This window comes from Colletotrichum graminicola (assembly GCF_000149035.1).
Source record: "Colletotrichum graminicola M1.001 genomic scaffold supercont1.13, whole genome shotgun sequence".
NCBI lineage: Eukaryota > Fungi > Ascomycota > Sordariomycetes > Glomerellales > Glomerellaceae > Colletotrichum > Colletotrichum graminicola.
The window spans coordinates 307,985-321,757 of record NW_007361017.1 but is presented as its reverse complement, the minus strand read 5'-3'; the positions used below and the strand labels follow the sequence as shown (position 1 = coordinate 321,757).

The window sequence follows — 13,773 nt, the reverse complement described above, 5'->3', positions numbered from 1 at the left end:
AATTGCATCTGCCTCCTTCGGTCGTCATCATGGATCACCGAAATAGCACCCCGCGCTCGCGCCCGTCGCTCAAATTCGCGAACCGGAGCTACCAAGCTTCACCTCTTAACCCCAACAAGCGACTGGGCACTCCCCAGACTGCTCCGTCCCAGAGAATCCTGAACCGCGACCCGGCCCCCTCGAGCAACCTCAACACGAGCACCATCTCCACCGCTCACAACCTCTTCCGCTCATCCTCCATCAGCGCGAGCCCGGCCGTCACCCCCTTCTCGCCGAGTCTGCCTACGAGCACCGCCAAGAAGGTTTTCGCGCCTGGCGCGACTCCGGCCTCGCAAAAGGTTTACCGGGAGACCATCGCTCAGGCTACCCCGCGAGGCCTGTCGACCAAATCGACGTCGGCCGACCTTTTCCACATGCGCATTCCCTCCCCGCCCCCCGAACTCTCTGGCGAGGCACTTGCGCGAGACATCCCCCCTGAGCTCGAAGCCAAGGGCACTGTGTACGCAGACCAGTACCTCGGCCACCTTGTGCCCCCTGAATACGATGACCTGCAGCGACGCCAGCTCTTCTGCGTCCTGGATCTCCGCCGTCTCAAATATGCTGCCAATGAGATATTTACCAAGAAGGATTGGAAGCTCAACATCATGAACTTTGCAAAAGAGTTTGAAAAGAGTCGAAGCCTGATCATGCTCAGATACGGCCTCTACGAGTTCAAGAACGTCAAACCCTCGGAGGAGGTGTTGAAGAAGTGGAGAACCGCCCACAACCTGCCCGAGCCTGAGGAGGACGCCGTCGATGCCAGCCCTTCGAGACAGACCACTCGTTCCAAGCGCAAGGCTGAGGACCAGTTGACTCCCAAGGATGCGGCACTGTCGACTGCCTCCCCCAACAAGAACAACAAGAGACGTGCTGTAGACAGAGAGGAGGAACAAGAGCCGGCCACCCCAGCTGCGATCAAGAACAAGAGAAGGGCGACCGTGACCGACGAGTCGGACGAGAACCAGCCGAGCAAATTGCAGAAGTCGACTTCGACGCCCTCCGCAACTAAGAGCATGTTCGAGAGGGTTGCTAACAACCAGGGGCCGGCCTCGACCCCCAAGGCGACTCCCAAGGCTGCAGAGGCGAAGCCCAATCCCTTTGGGAGCGTCTCAAAGCCTGCTGCCAACAACCTTTCGCGTTCTGTGCTCGAAGCCAATATTAAGCCTGCTCAGCCGTCCAACATCTTTGGCTATCTCTCCGATGCCAGCTCTGCAAAGAATAGCGGTGTGGAGGCCGACGGCGAGAGCGAAACCGACTCCGACGATGACGTGGAGACGCAGGGAGCCGGACAGCAGAGCTACGAGCCGAGCGTTGCCGCTAGCGGTGGCGCCGAAACACCTTTGGCCCAGCCAGCTTCGAACCCCTTTGGTGCCCAGAAGCCCCTTTTCTCCAGCACCTCCAGAGAAGGCACGCCGGGCAAGAGCCTCTTCGATCGCGTTAGCAAGGACAACAGCGGTCGGGCTCTCCGTGCGGACTCGGCTGAGCCCGCGCCCTCGGCCGACAAGACGCCGTTTGCTTCTAACAAGGATGCCGCGCCCGCTCCTGTCAACGCGACCTGGAACCCCAACTCTCCGATCAAGTTCAATGCCAATGCTCCGGCCAGCAATGGTCTCTTTGGCGCATCTACCGCTACCAATGGGTCTGGCTCCCTCTTTGGCGCTAAGCCTGCCGCACCCGCTTCCAATTTATTCGGCGCCACGCCCGCTGCGCCCTCTTCCAATCTGTTCGGTGCGCCCAAGCAGGATGAGAATCCCAAGGCCGAGAAGCGCTCCCGACCTGAGGAGGACACGGGGGCCGAGTCTGACAAGGAAAACAGCTCTCAGCCTCCCGCCAAGTCCACCTTTGGCGGATTCTCTGGGTTCCAGTCCAAGTCGTCGGAGCAGCCCAAAAAGGATGAGGCACCGTCCAAGCCGGCGGCTGCGCCGACGTTCGCGTTCGGTGCTTCTGCTTCCAAGGCGGAAGAGGCCAAGGCTCCGGCTCCGGCCTCGAACCTCTTCGGCGCTCAGGACAAGCCTGCGGGCTCCGTCATGCAGTCCTCGACGCTGTTCGGCGCGAAGCCTCAAGAGGCACCTGCCGCCGAACCTGCTAAACCCCTGTTCGGCGCAAGTATTTCGGGCACTTCGACTCCTTTCCAGTCGAACTCCCTCTTCGGCAACAACGCGCCGGCATCGGGTACCTCCAACCTTTTTGGTGCTAAACCAGCCGAGGCTCCCAAGGCACCCGAGGCCGCTTCTGCTTCCGCGGCGCCCGTCTTCAGCTTCGGTGCTAACAAGCCGGCGGAGTCCGCCCCAGCCGCCAACCCTCTCTTTGGCGGCAGCCCCATGAAGCAAGATGGGCCGCCAGCGAAGAGGCAATTCAATGCCCCATCTTCTGCACCTTCCGCGCCGTCAGGTGGCATGTTCAACTTTGGAGGAAACCAGAGCGCGCCTGCTTCCAACCCATTCGGGGGTGCTGCGTCTGCACCCCAGACTAACGGAGGTTCTAGCGGTCCCCCAAGCTTCGGCTCCGGTGGCGGTGGATCTTTTACGTTCAGCGCTGGTGGTGGAGGTCAGACTTTCAACAACCCCTTCGCGTCTAACAACGGAGGTACATCCGATGCCGCCCCTTCGTCCGGAGGCATGTTTAACTTTGGTGGATCATCTGCGCCTTCCAACGGCTCTTCGCCATTCCAGTTCGGCGGCGGTTCGTCCTCGGCTGCTCCGTCGAGCAGCACCCCCTTCCAGTTTGGAGCCGGTGCTCCCGCTCAGCCTGCGGCTCCCGCAGCGTCGGCTTCCACTTTCACCTTTGGCGCCTCGACCGGATCCGCCAACTCCTCGGCGCCCGCCTCTCAGAAACCGCTGTTCGGAGCGTCGACTTCGACGCCCACGAGCAACCTCTTTGGTTCCAAGCCCGCTCAGCCTGCGTCCGGCATGTTCGGCAACCTGCAGCCTCCGGCCGGTGTTTCGACCACTGGAACCAACTCGCCTTTTAACTTTGGCGGCGCCTCAAGCCTAGCCACTACCCCTGCCACGGGAACTCCCGAGCCGGCTGCGGAAGCGGAGAAGGCTGGTGGTAGTGGCGAAGGTGACGATGCTGAAGGCAAGCCTCACGAGCAGCTCAAGCTCACTGAGGGAGGTCCCGGTGAGGAAGACGAGTTGGTTGTCCACGACGTTCGTGCTAAGATTATGAAGTACATTCCTGCCGGCTCTGAAGAGGACCAGGACAGCGGCGATGACCAGCCCAAGAACAAGAGCCCATGGTCGACCAAGGGTGTTGGCCCGTTCCGTTTACTGAAGCACAAGAACACAGGCGCCGTCCGCATGCTCTTGCGCGCGGAGCCCCGTGGCCACGTCGTGCTGAACCGATCCCTCCTTCCCAGTGAGACCTACAAGCCGGACAAGAAGTACGTCAAGCTCACCACCTCCAATGAGGCCGGCAACGGTCTCGAGACGTGGATGGTGCAGGTCAAGACTGAGGACCTGGCCAAGACGCTGGTCGCCGCCCTGGAGACCCACAAGTTGGCCAACGCCAAATGAAAGATGATGGAAACGCCACGAGCATGAAAGATACGGGAGAATGGACCAAGCGTCTTTTATTTTTATTGATTTTCATCTTTTCCTCGGCCTCAACGGACCAGCTGATCCCCTTCCCCCCACGGCTTTTCGTCGTTTGTTGTTTTGTCTTTTTTTCCCTGGTCCGGGGTTTATACTAGATAGGAGAGAGTGAAGGAACAGCGAGTTTCGCGTAGCGAAAAAAAAAGAAGAAGGAGAGAAAGGTAAGGCATAGCATTGCTCTTTTGGCTTGGCGTTGGGAAATATGCGAATTTTTTGCGTCTTCTTCTCCTAATTCTGCTGCCCCTGTGAGTCGTGTTGTGGGTGTAGGGAGGGAGGGCGGCAAGGAGAACTGGGTGCAGTGCGGTCTCTGAGGGTGTCATCGAACGAGAGTTGGAAGGTGGATGAGGAGGAAATGGCCCAAAAGAAGAAAGAAAAAAAGGGGATATGTTTGTAGAAGAAGGATTATGGTACACGGGAGGACAAGCACTTTGTAGTAGTACGTTATCAATGGGATCCTGCACCCCCCCTTCGGCTCTGGTTCGTCTCCCTTCGAGTTGATATGTATGGAATGAGTCACGTCAAGATGCGACGGGGCCGGGTTGTGCAAAGCCACTTTGAATCGCGTCTCCTGTCAACAGAGGCAACAGATGTCGTCGGACACTGACCCTCGACAGGAAGGCCTTGCCTGCTAGATTACTACTGGGCCTTTGGCATCCTTCCTCCTCGGCCCGATGCATCACGGAGTTCATCCGAGCAGTCTCGACAGGAGGAAGCGTCCGGCACTCGGGAAATATGTTTCCCGGCCGAGCGGTCGGTCACGCATGCTACTTGACTCCCACGCCCTACCAAAGGCGCGGAGAGAGGGGGGGGGGGGGGGGGGAGAAAAAATACGGATTACTAGTCTAGAGGTCGAGAATCGACTCGATGGGCACGCCCCAAAACCAGCTGGCAACACCCATGGCCCCCATGCTCATGGTGAACGCCATCAAAAAGTTGACATCGTTGTTGTCCAGCAGGTCCCACCCCGTCTCCACGACCCGCGAGGGCTTTGCGTCGCCCATGGTCGGCTTGCGGTGCTTGTCCTCGGGATCGTACCTCTTCTTTGAGTCGCTGGTCTGGGGGGTTTCCACGCTGTCAGCCTCCTGCATCTTCTCCACGGCGCGCTTGCCCTCCCCGTGGAGCGCCGCGGCCTTGAGGACCGCGCGCTTCTGGTTCTTGTCGGCGTGGTCGGAGGCGTCGCCGGAGATCAGGACCTTGGTCCCGCCCTCGCCTTCGACGATCTTGCCGGTCCGCACATCTCTGACGGAGCGCTGCAACAGGGCACCGAGAACGCTGTCCAGGAGGCTTCCAAGGACGCCCCAAAGCGTCATCCCCAACATAAAGGTGGACCGCTGCTGGGTTGTCCACGCCGAGATGCCACCTCCGACCTTACCGGCAGTGTCGTCTCCGCATAACGGGAGGAAGACCATGGAGGCCGTCACAATGATCATCGAGCCCAACGCACCAGCGGCGATACCGAGGGCAGTGACGCCGCCGTTCGTGCCGCGCGGGACCTTGCGCAGGGTGGGTGATGTGATCAGGCGGGGCTCCCCCTTGGCCAGGATTCCTAGCTCCGAGCTGAACGTGTCGGCAGCGACCGCGGCGTAATTCGCGATGATCCCGATAACAAGGAGGTCGCCGCCCCAGGAATAGCAGAGCGTTCCAGAGGGGTTTGAGGTCGTCGAGTCCACGATCGCGGCCTTTCGCTTGTTGAGTTGGTAGGCATGGAGGAGTGAAAGGCAAGATGCCATCAGCGAGTTGGCAAAAACTGGAGCTCACGCGCATCAGAGAGGATACAAGCAAGTAATCCTGAGCGGCGGCAGGACTCACCCTGGACGTGGGTGCGCGCCCCTTCGCCTCCGGGCGTGCCTCTGGAAGCCATCGTCATCTGTGCTTTGACATCGTGCTTGACCTGAGAAAAGTCAAAATCCCATGTTTCCTCTCAATAGATAATTTTGTTGTAGTACCTTGGTAGCCCTAGTTCCAGCAAGAAAGAATACGCAGAGCAGCGCGAATGGCAGGTTCCATGGGTGGTAGGCATGAGCGATAGCTGTGATAACGGCGGCAACGATGCCAGCGGGAGTGAGGGATTGGTGCGACCAGGCTCGGTAGACGAGTGCCAGCGTCGCAGGGACGGCGTAGATTGCTTTCATTGTGGCGGCTTGACTTGTGGGTTATCGTGGGCTCTCGAAGATCCGGTTTGTCGGCCACCTCGAAGTTGTAGAACGCTTCGATCAACCGGCCCAGGGCTGTCAGGTGGGATGAGCAGGTGTTCGAATGATTGAGCACCACACGTGACGTCAGCGCTGGGAGCTGGGGGGACATAGCTTCAGACCCTTACCAGCTCGCTTCCTCATTGATGCATATTCATGGTCTCATTATATATATGCATATATACGTTTGATTGACTGTTCAAGTCCTTTTGAGACCCGTTGGACATTATTTCATACTCAAGCCACCACCCACCTGCCGGACAATGAAGCCAATTCGTAGCCCCTCCGATCACCCCGTCATCATATCCAGATTCGGATTCCATGATTCACTTCCGGGCTGAAACTGCTAGGGCGGTCATTTTGATGCTCATTAATATGTCTAAAAATGACAGGCTTAGAATCTCGACTTGGACTCTTCTTCGCTACAGTAATGCGCCGCAAAACCGATAGCCGAATTCACAGCTTCTCTCTTAGCTACTCCTTCTTCGGTACTCATTCAATCCAACAGGATACACTCAGATATAGTTATCATTTCCCCATCTTTGAGCGTCCTAGACTCCGATAGTTTAGTCATAATGGCGCTGATGACCCCGGCCACCGACAACGTGACCAATGAGCCACCTCAGGCTCGACCCTGCGATCCTCAGGAGCAAGCGCCCTTCTTCAAGCTCCCTTGGGAGCTTCGCACGGCCATCTATGATATCGCATACCCTCGTATCCATCTACCGCAACTCATATACATAGATGTCAATGGCAAGGCGACGTGCAATGAGGTCGGAAATTCTTCTTCTGTGAAAGGCCGTCTTTGTCGAGTTGTCTGTAATGGGGTATTTGAAGATAACGGCGCTGAGATTAGAGCGAGACGCGCGGCTACACACCATGCGGCGAGTTCCACAGGACCAGACCTTGAGCGGAACCAACACGAGCAATACTGTCGCCGCACTCACGACGAGCTTGCCTACCCATTGCCCCTCCTGCTCGCGTGTCGCCGCATGTGCGAAGACGTTGCGCCTCATTGCGATCAGTCGTTTGCCTTTCAAGACTTGCTCGCTCTGGAAGCCTTCTTCGACAAGGTGGCGGGCAGGGAACTGGCCAACGGTCTCAGGGGACGGTTGAACAAGGTCTCACTCGATGTCAAATTCAGCAACACCGATGCCTTCAAGCCTTCATCGAGAAAGAAGATCCTCCCTCGCTGGACGGCGGCCTGCGAGAGACTCTCCACGTGGGAGAACATGCAAAGCTTCCGGCTGCGCGTAGAGATCCCCTTGTCGCAGCAAAAAGCCATGCCCGGGAATCTTCACGTTCCCTTTATAAGGGAGCTCGATCGGGTTGCGGCTCACGCCCCAGACATCGAGATAAAGATGATGCTCACCTCGCGAGCTCATCCAAGATCTGCATCAATCAGGCTATATAATCCGGGTGCGCCAGCTTATAATTTGAAAGATTACGGCTTCGAGGTGCCTCGTTGGAGAACACAGCAGGTCAAGGGGGATGAGTTGGACAGAGATCTCGGGATGTCGTAGAAGTAGTCGGATGGAGTTGGGAGACTATGACACGCGCTATGAGAAGATTATGAAGGCTCTCATAGTAACTTCTGATAATGATGAGTGACATGCCATGTGCAGGTTTCGCAGTAGGCGGGACATGAGAGCTTCCCGAGGTCGGGGCTTATTCGCTAACGAGCGTGAAGAAGAGTGATGCTGACGGAGTCCTGAAAGAAGGAACTCGATGCAAGGGTACGCGCAAGATAGCTCAGCACAGCCAATAAGAGCGGGTCTTGACACGATTACAGGACCCCCCGCCATCCCCGGAATCGGCTCTTTTTTGCTTAGCGAGAATCAGTGAGCTTCATGATTCATGAAGGCCAGGCACTCACTACATCTTCACCCCAGCTAGCTTGTGATGGATTTTGCCTAAGGTTTAAACACTGACGGTAGAAGGGGACCTTTCTCTTCTTTGAATAAGACCCGTGAGGAATATCCGTCGGTTCCGTCTCGGAGTGGCCACGCCTTGAGAATCAAACTCGGAAGCGATGTCCGCTGCCAGCGATCTCACGGCGATTCCTCCTCACTCAGACACCATGTCCGCGGACGTGAGGAAAGAGCCGCCCAAAGTGGTCAAGAACTACAAGGGCTTCGTCGCCGGCGTGTTCTCCGGAATAGCCAAACTCACAGGTCTGTCGATACCCCTCTCGTTCCCTCCCAACGTTGAAAAGCTCCCCCAATCACTGACACGGCGAAGTCGGCCACCCCTTCGACACGGTCAAAGTGCGTCTCCAGACAACAGACGCCTCGCGCTTCAGCGGGCCTCTCCAATGCGTCGCGCTGACGTTGCGGAACGAGGGCGTCTCGGGCCTGTACAAGGGCGCGACACCGCCGCTGGTGGGTTGGATGTTCATGGACTCGGTCATGCTGGGCTCCTTGACCGTGTACCGCCGGCTCGTCGCCGAGCGCCTCTTCCGGGTCGGCAGCGTCGACAACTTGCCGTCGTACGGCCACGGCATCGCGGGCATCATGGCCGGCAGCACCGTCAGCTTCATCGCGGCGCCCGTCGAGCACATCAAGGCACGCCTGCAGATCCAATACGCCGCCAGCAAGGCCGAGCGGCTGTACAGCGGGCCCATCGACTGCCTGCGCAAGATCTACGCGCACCACGGCGTGAGGGGCGTGTACCACGGGCTGAGCGCGACTCTGCTGTTCAGGGGCTTCTTCTTCTGCTGGTGGGGCAGCTACGACGTGTTTTCAAAGTACCTCAAGGAGAAGACGAAGCTCAGCGCGCCGGCGGTGAACTTCTGGGCGGGCGGGCTGAGCGCGCAGGTCTTCTGGCTGACGAGCTATCCCTCCGACGTGATCAAGCAACGCATCATGACGGATCCCCTGGGCGGCGGGCTCAACGACGGCGTGCAGAGGTTCCCCAGGTGGAGGGACGCCGCCGCCGCGGTGTACAGGGAAGCGGGGTGGAAGGGTTACTGGCGCGGGTTTCTGCCGTGCTTCTTGAGGGCGTTCCCGGCCAACGCCATGGCATTGGTGGCATTCGAGGGCGTCATGCGCGCCTTGCCCGAGTAAAAGGCGTTGCACGTACAAATTGTAGACATAGAGGCGCCGACACAAGGGGCGACCACGTCATGTACTTTTAAAAGGATACCCGGAATCACACATCTCAAGTTGCGTCACGAAATGGGAAAAAGAAAAAAACTCTGTGGCAGATCAACAAGCACACGAGGGTGCTAGCTTTTGGTATTCCCCATGGTATTTCCCATTAACCTTGCCAAAATTCAAGTGCCATGCCGACCCAAGTAACCTGACCGATGCATAGAAAGCGTTTACTCGTCGTCATCCTCAGCCTCGTCGTTGACGACGTTGAAGAACTTGAGCTCGTAGACACCCTTGGAGGTGGAGACGACACGGAGCCAGTCACGGAGCTGCTGCTTCTTGAGGAACTTCTTGGTCCTGCGGGTGAAGAGATGTCAGTAATCGTCGCCGGGAGGGGAGAGAGGGGTCCAAGGATGGACAACGGCGCGGGACAAAACGTACAGGTACTTGAGGTAGCGGCCAGAGAGCTCGTTGTGGGCGATGATCTCAATCTTGCCCTCACCCTGCTGGGAGATCTGGACCTGGTCGCCGAGGTTGCCGACGCGACCCTCAACCTTGATCTTGTCCTGGAGGAACTTCTCGAAGGCAGCGACGTCGAAGATCTTGTCGGAGGCGGGCTGAGAAGCGTTGATGATGAACTTCTTGGTGACCTTCTGGTTCTTGCCCTTGCCAGTGCGCTTGATCGCCTATTGAGAGAATTTTGACTTAGCCTACTGTTTCACGCCGCCGCCGCGCAGGACTCTTTCGAGCCTTTGGGGCCGGGCCAACAGCAAAGCGGTTGTCTCATGGTGTACGTACTGCTTGAGGAGCCATTTTGGACGGTTGTGATGGAACGCAAAGAGGTTTGATCCTGCGTCTGGTTGTTGGTGGTTCTGGTGAGGGGAGGGGGAATTGTCTGATTGAGATCGGTTGAGCCTGGTCTTCACGAACTTTTTCCTGCACCCGGGTGGATTTTCTGTGTGGGTTAGAAAAAACGAATAGCGGAAAAAGATTAGGGCAGCGGAACATCCGTTAATCCGATACTACCGGCCCGCACTCACTGGCGGCTGGGGACTTTGAACTGCTACCTACCCCAATCTCGAAAAGGCAAGAGGTGGGGCATGCTCTCCAGTCGCAACACTTCATAATAGTGTAGGTAACCCATCAATTGTCCTTGCCGTAGTCTATTGACGGCTAGTCGGTGCTTCTGCCTGGAATATGCACCTCACTCATGGTAACCCCCATGTAAGAGACCCCATCCCTGAGCGAATTGCCGCATGAAAGGCTGCCTAGCTGTCTTCATTGGTTGGAGTCTCAATGCGGCTTCATCTTACTCGGTGATACGGTTCTGGGCGACGAACCAGTCGAGTTCTTGCAAACACTCGACCCTTACTCCATGTTACAGAGAGTTCTTCCATTTGTATCATCTCGTGATCCGAGCTGTGGGTTGCATACATCCCCCCCCCCCCCCCCCCCCCCAAAGGGAGTATCGGAGTCTGATGACCTACGACTTTAGGTTGACTCTGCTGTAGTTCCCTTGCCTATCATATCGGGACTGAACCCTCTATACATCCCGGTTACCTTGTGCCTCGAAATGTTTTCCTGACGGCATCTGGCGCTCAATATACCCGACATTGAACACGAGTGTTAGTTCCAAGGTGGCAGTATCAATCGAGGAAGAAACGGGCGATGCACAAGTCAATAGCAAACGGGTTTGGACTTCAACAACTATTACTGATGCAAAGACCACCCCTAGTGACGATCATCTAGGATGGGTATAGAAGAAGTTGCGATAGAAGATGCCCACCCACCTCTTGACAAGCGCAAATCCATCTGGAGTTTTGATTCGCGGGATGCAAAGTTGAAAGTCCGAGTCATCCCAGGTTTGGGGCTGCCCGGACCGGACGATAAGATTGGTTCCTGACCTTCACTGGGGCTGCTAGTATCCGTACAATGGTGTCATTCACATCCATGATCTGAACCCGGGGGAATCGTGCGTAGGGCTGAGCCACTTGAATCGGGTACGTACCGAAAAGTACCCCAACTTCCGAACACCCCTCCAACAAGGAAGCTCGTTATAGTCACAAAGGCTGTCCGGACTGCAGATGACGACCAATTTGATTGCTACCTTCCTGCTACGATCTAGGCACCCAGTCCTGTGGATGGATCTAAGGCAGGCCAGCCTGATTTGATCGTAAGAGGTTGCGCCAATGGTAGGCCTCAACGACAAGTCGCCCGCTTCGACTCTGACTACCATCCAGTCGAGGGGTTGCCAGCCTCCAATCGTCTACCGTGTTGCTAGCTTTTCCGCCGCTGTGTTCCAAATACCCGCAGCGGTGGCCTTGTTTCACACACCCGGATGAGGCTCGTTGAGGTCGAGGTTCTTGACCGCGAGCGCCGGGCTGTCTGCTCTTATTCGATCGAGGGAACCCTACTTACGGGTCCTGTCACCACACCAGCCTGCAACCTGCAGTGGATATGTCCATGAGGCACCGATTTGAACACGCATGGAGAACCAATCACTGACTGTGTACGTCCATCCGCAACTTGGCGCCAATGGTTTATACTCACATGCTCGGGCTGGGTTCCCAACATGCCATGGTACTTCCATGCAAGATCAGGCCCTAGAATGGCCACCGCATTAGTTCGATAACTATCGTTAGCCTGTGGTTTCAATCTGGTTCCCATCCTGATCATAATGCAAGCTCCTTCACCTCCTCTACCGAACCCAAGCCGTGTCTTCGTTCAATGTTGACTGAAGGGCACACCAGCGAACAATAACCAAGGAACAACAGGTTCCGTGTGGTGCTGGGATAGTGATTAGATGACCCTTGGAATACAGACACCTTATGTATTTGATTCCCGTCTACAGTATGCAATCAAGCCTCTCGGAACCCAGTTATCTAGGAATTCGGCCGTGCAGGCGTGTCTCACTCCACACTCGGCTTCCCCAGAGCGTCCACATCAGCACTACTAATACAACCTACGAACCTCGTCATGGTCATAAGGGATTGCCTGTTATCACTGCGGGTCCCTAGATAACCGGGGAATCACCGACATGCAAGTCAGCCAGTATCTCATACACGATGAGTTGAGGTGAACTTATCCGCCTGTCGGACGACCCACCATCTTCCCAAAGACATTTTAAGGCGACTTCCAGGCACTCCTGGCCTGGGGTTCTCTATACGAGAACACTCTCTGCGCCGTATCTCAAACCATGCTCTGTTCATATCTACCGAGAGTGCCCCTCCCCAGTTCTCCTGGCCCTCACTTTGTCTCGGGATTGGTCACTTGCTTGTCCGACTAGACCCTGTAGACTTGTTTCCTGGCACCGTAATAACCAGTCGCATATGAACGAGCCCTTGAGTCACCTCAGGCCGTGCGTGATGGTGTGGACTGCACATCGCCATCCCCAATCAACTGCAGGTTATATGGCATCGACGCAGGCTGTACTTGAGGGCAAGTGGGCTTGCGTGGCATAGAGATAGAGAGGCAATGCATAAAGGACAACATCTGCCCGGTCTTTGAAGTTGGATCTGTAACCTCGAGCAGGAGAAACTGAACCGCACAACAAGAAAACGTAGTTATGATGAGAATAGCCATCGCCGGGGCCGGAGGTCTCGCAGCCATCCTCACCCGCCACATCACGCAGACGGCCAACCCTGTGATAGTCCTTTCTAGAGATGTTGGTGCTCCGTTCCTAATCATCCCATTAGTTACTGCTAAAATGACTTTGTGCAGTCAAGACCGGACTGGGAGCAACGCTACGACTGCCAAGTCGCAGTCGTTAACTACGATGACGCCGAAAACCTCAGATTCGCCCTCCAGGGCATCGATCTCGTCATCTCAACGATCCGCGGCCATGAGCAGATCAAACTGATACATGCCGCCCGCCATGTCCGCGTGCGCCTGTTCGTCCCGGCAGAGTTCGAAGGCTCGATTTCTCACAGACCGTCTGATGACGACCCCCTGGACTACGGGTCATCCGAGGCCATCGAGCTGTTGAAACACTGCGCCGGCTCCAAGTCCCGCAAGATGGACTACACGGTCTTCTCCTGCGGCATCCTTTACGAACACTTCGCCCCTGGTGGGTTAGCGGACTACGGCATGGGGGACCGAGCCTGCATAGGCAGCCCCGGAGCCTATCTTGTCGACGTCGGGAACGCCACGGCCGATATCGTCGAGACAAATTCGTCCGGACGGCCGGTTCAGGTATGCATGACTTCGGTGGAAGACGTAGGTCGCTTTGTCGCCGCGGCCATCGAGCTTGGCCCCGGCACCTGGCCTCGGGAGTTCAAGATGCGCGGCGACAGGATGTCGGTTCGGGACATATTCGCCAAGTGTTGCAACGTCAGAGGAGGTGAGTTTGTAACTCCCACTTTGCCGAACGGGCGCAATGGCGGAATTGCTAATGTTTGGCAGTCTCATTTACCCTGAGGACTCGGGACTGCTCTAAACTCCAGAGCGAACTCGCACATTACGAATCGAGGCAGAACTGGACCCAGTGGTGGAACGTCCAACGCCTGATCGCCACCGCCGACGGACGGTACGACTTCCGCCAAGCTAATCTCAACGACGCCGTCGACTTTCGGCCGGTCGGGTTCAGGACATGGTTGGAGTCACAGTGGGGGCGATGACAATACTTGGTGCATCAACTTATGTTCTTTACCTTTAAATCTTGGGGGGTGAGGGGGGGTTCTGAATTTCCATATACACATTTTACCCGCTTTATCACCACACAGCCCATATCCAGCAAGCAGTACATGATGATTTGTTTACTTGATTGCCCTCAAACAGAACCAAATATCTGAATAAACCCCCTTTCACCCACCTTCAACCTTGGTATACCTGCTATAGCAACCGGTAGCTATGTGGTCC

The 13,773-nt window shown here is 56.5% G+C and overlaps 6 protein-coding genes across 6 annotated transcripts; 4 read left to right on the top strand and 2 right to left on the bottom strand.

The window, feature by feature from the left end:
* Positions 1 to 29: 29 nt before the first annotated feature.
* GLRG_04183 (RanBP1 domain-containing protein) lies at positions 30 to 3,554 on the top strand (the record flags this gene model as incomplete). The annotated part of the gene is made up of 1 exon (XM_008094868.1): positions 30 to 3,554. One exon carries the CDS (start codon positions 30 to 32, stop codon positions 3,552 to 3,554), a length of 3,525 nt encoding a protein of 1,174 aa, XP_008093059.1.
* Positions 3,555 to 4,474: 920 nt separating this feature from the next.
* GLRG_04182 (integral membrane protein DUF92) lies at positions 4,475 to 5,764 on the bottom strand (the record flags this gene model as incomplete). Its single annotated transcript, XM_008094867.1, has 3 exons — positions 4,475 to 5,379; positions 5,442 to 5,523; positions 5,579 to 5,764. The coding sequence occupies 3 exons, from the start codon at positions 5,762 to 5,764 to the stop codon at positions 4,475 to 4,477; spliced, it is 1,173 nt and encodes a 390-aa protein (XP_008093058.1).
* A 635-nt stretch (positions 5,765 to 6,399) lies between these two features.
* On the top strand, positions 6,400 to 7,347 carry GLRG_04181 (uncharacterized protein; the record flags this gene model as incomplete). Its single annotated transcript, XM_008094866.1, has 1 exon — positions 6,400 to 7,347. One exon carries the CDS (start codon positions 6,400 to 6,402, stop codon positions 7,345 to 7,347), a length of 948 nt encoding a protein of 315 aa, XP_008093057.1.
* Positions 7,348 to 7,856: 509 nt separating this feature from the next.
* On the top strand, positions 7,857 to 8,889 carry GLRG_04180 (uncharacterized protein; the record flags this gene model as incomplete). Its single annotated transcript, XM_008094865.1, has 2 exons — positions 7,857 to 7,998; positions 8,066 to 8,889. The coding sequence occupies 2 exons, from the start codon at positions 7,857 to 7,859 to the stop codon at positions 8,887 to 8,889; spliced, it is 966 nt and encodes a 321-aa protein (XP_008093056.1).
* Positions 8,890 to 9,146: 257 nt separating this feature from the next.
* GLRG_04179 (ribosomal L22e family protein) lies at positions 9,147 to 9,729 on the bottom strand (the record flags this gene model as incomplete). The annotated part of the gene is made up of 3 exons (XM_008094864.1): positions 9,147 to 9,273; positions 9,358 to 9,602; positions 9,715 to 9,729. The coding sequence occupies 3 exons, from the start codon at positions 9,727 to 9,729 to the stop codon at positions 9,147 to 9,149; spliced, it is 387 nt and encodes a 128-aa protein (XP_008093055.1).
* A 2,752-nt stretch (positions 9,730 to 12,481) lies between these two features.
* On the top strand, positions 12,482 to 13,532 carry GLRG_04178 (isoflavone reductase; the record flags this gene model as incomplete). The annotated part of the gene is made up of 3 exons (XM_008094863.1): positions 12,482 to 12,580; positions 12,637 to 13,255; positions 13,318 to 13,532. The coding sequence occupies 3 exons, from the start codon at positions 12,482 to 12,484 to the stop codon at positions 13,530 to 13,532; spliced, it is 933 nt and encodes a 310-aa protein (XP_008093054.1).
* Between the last annotated feature and the right edge of the window lie 241 nt (positions 13,533 to 13,773).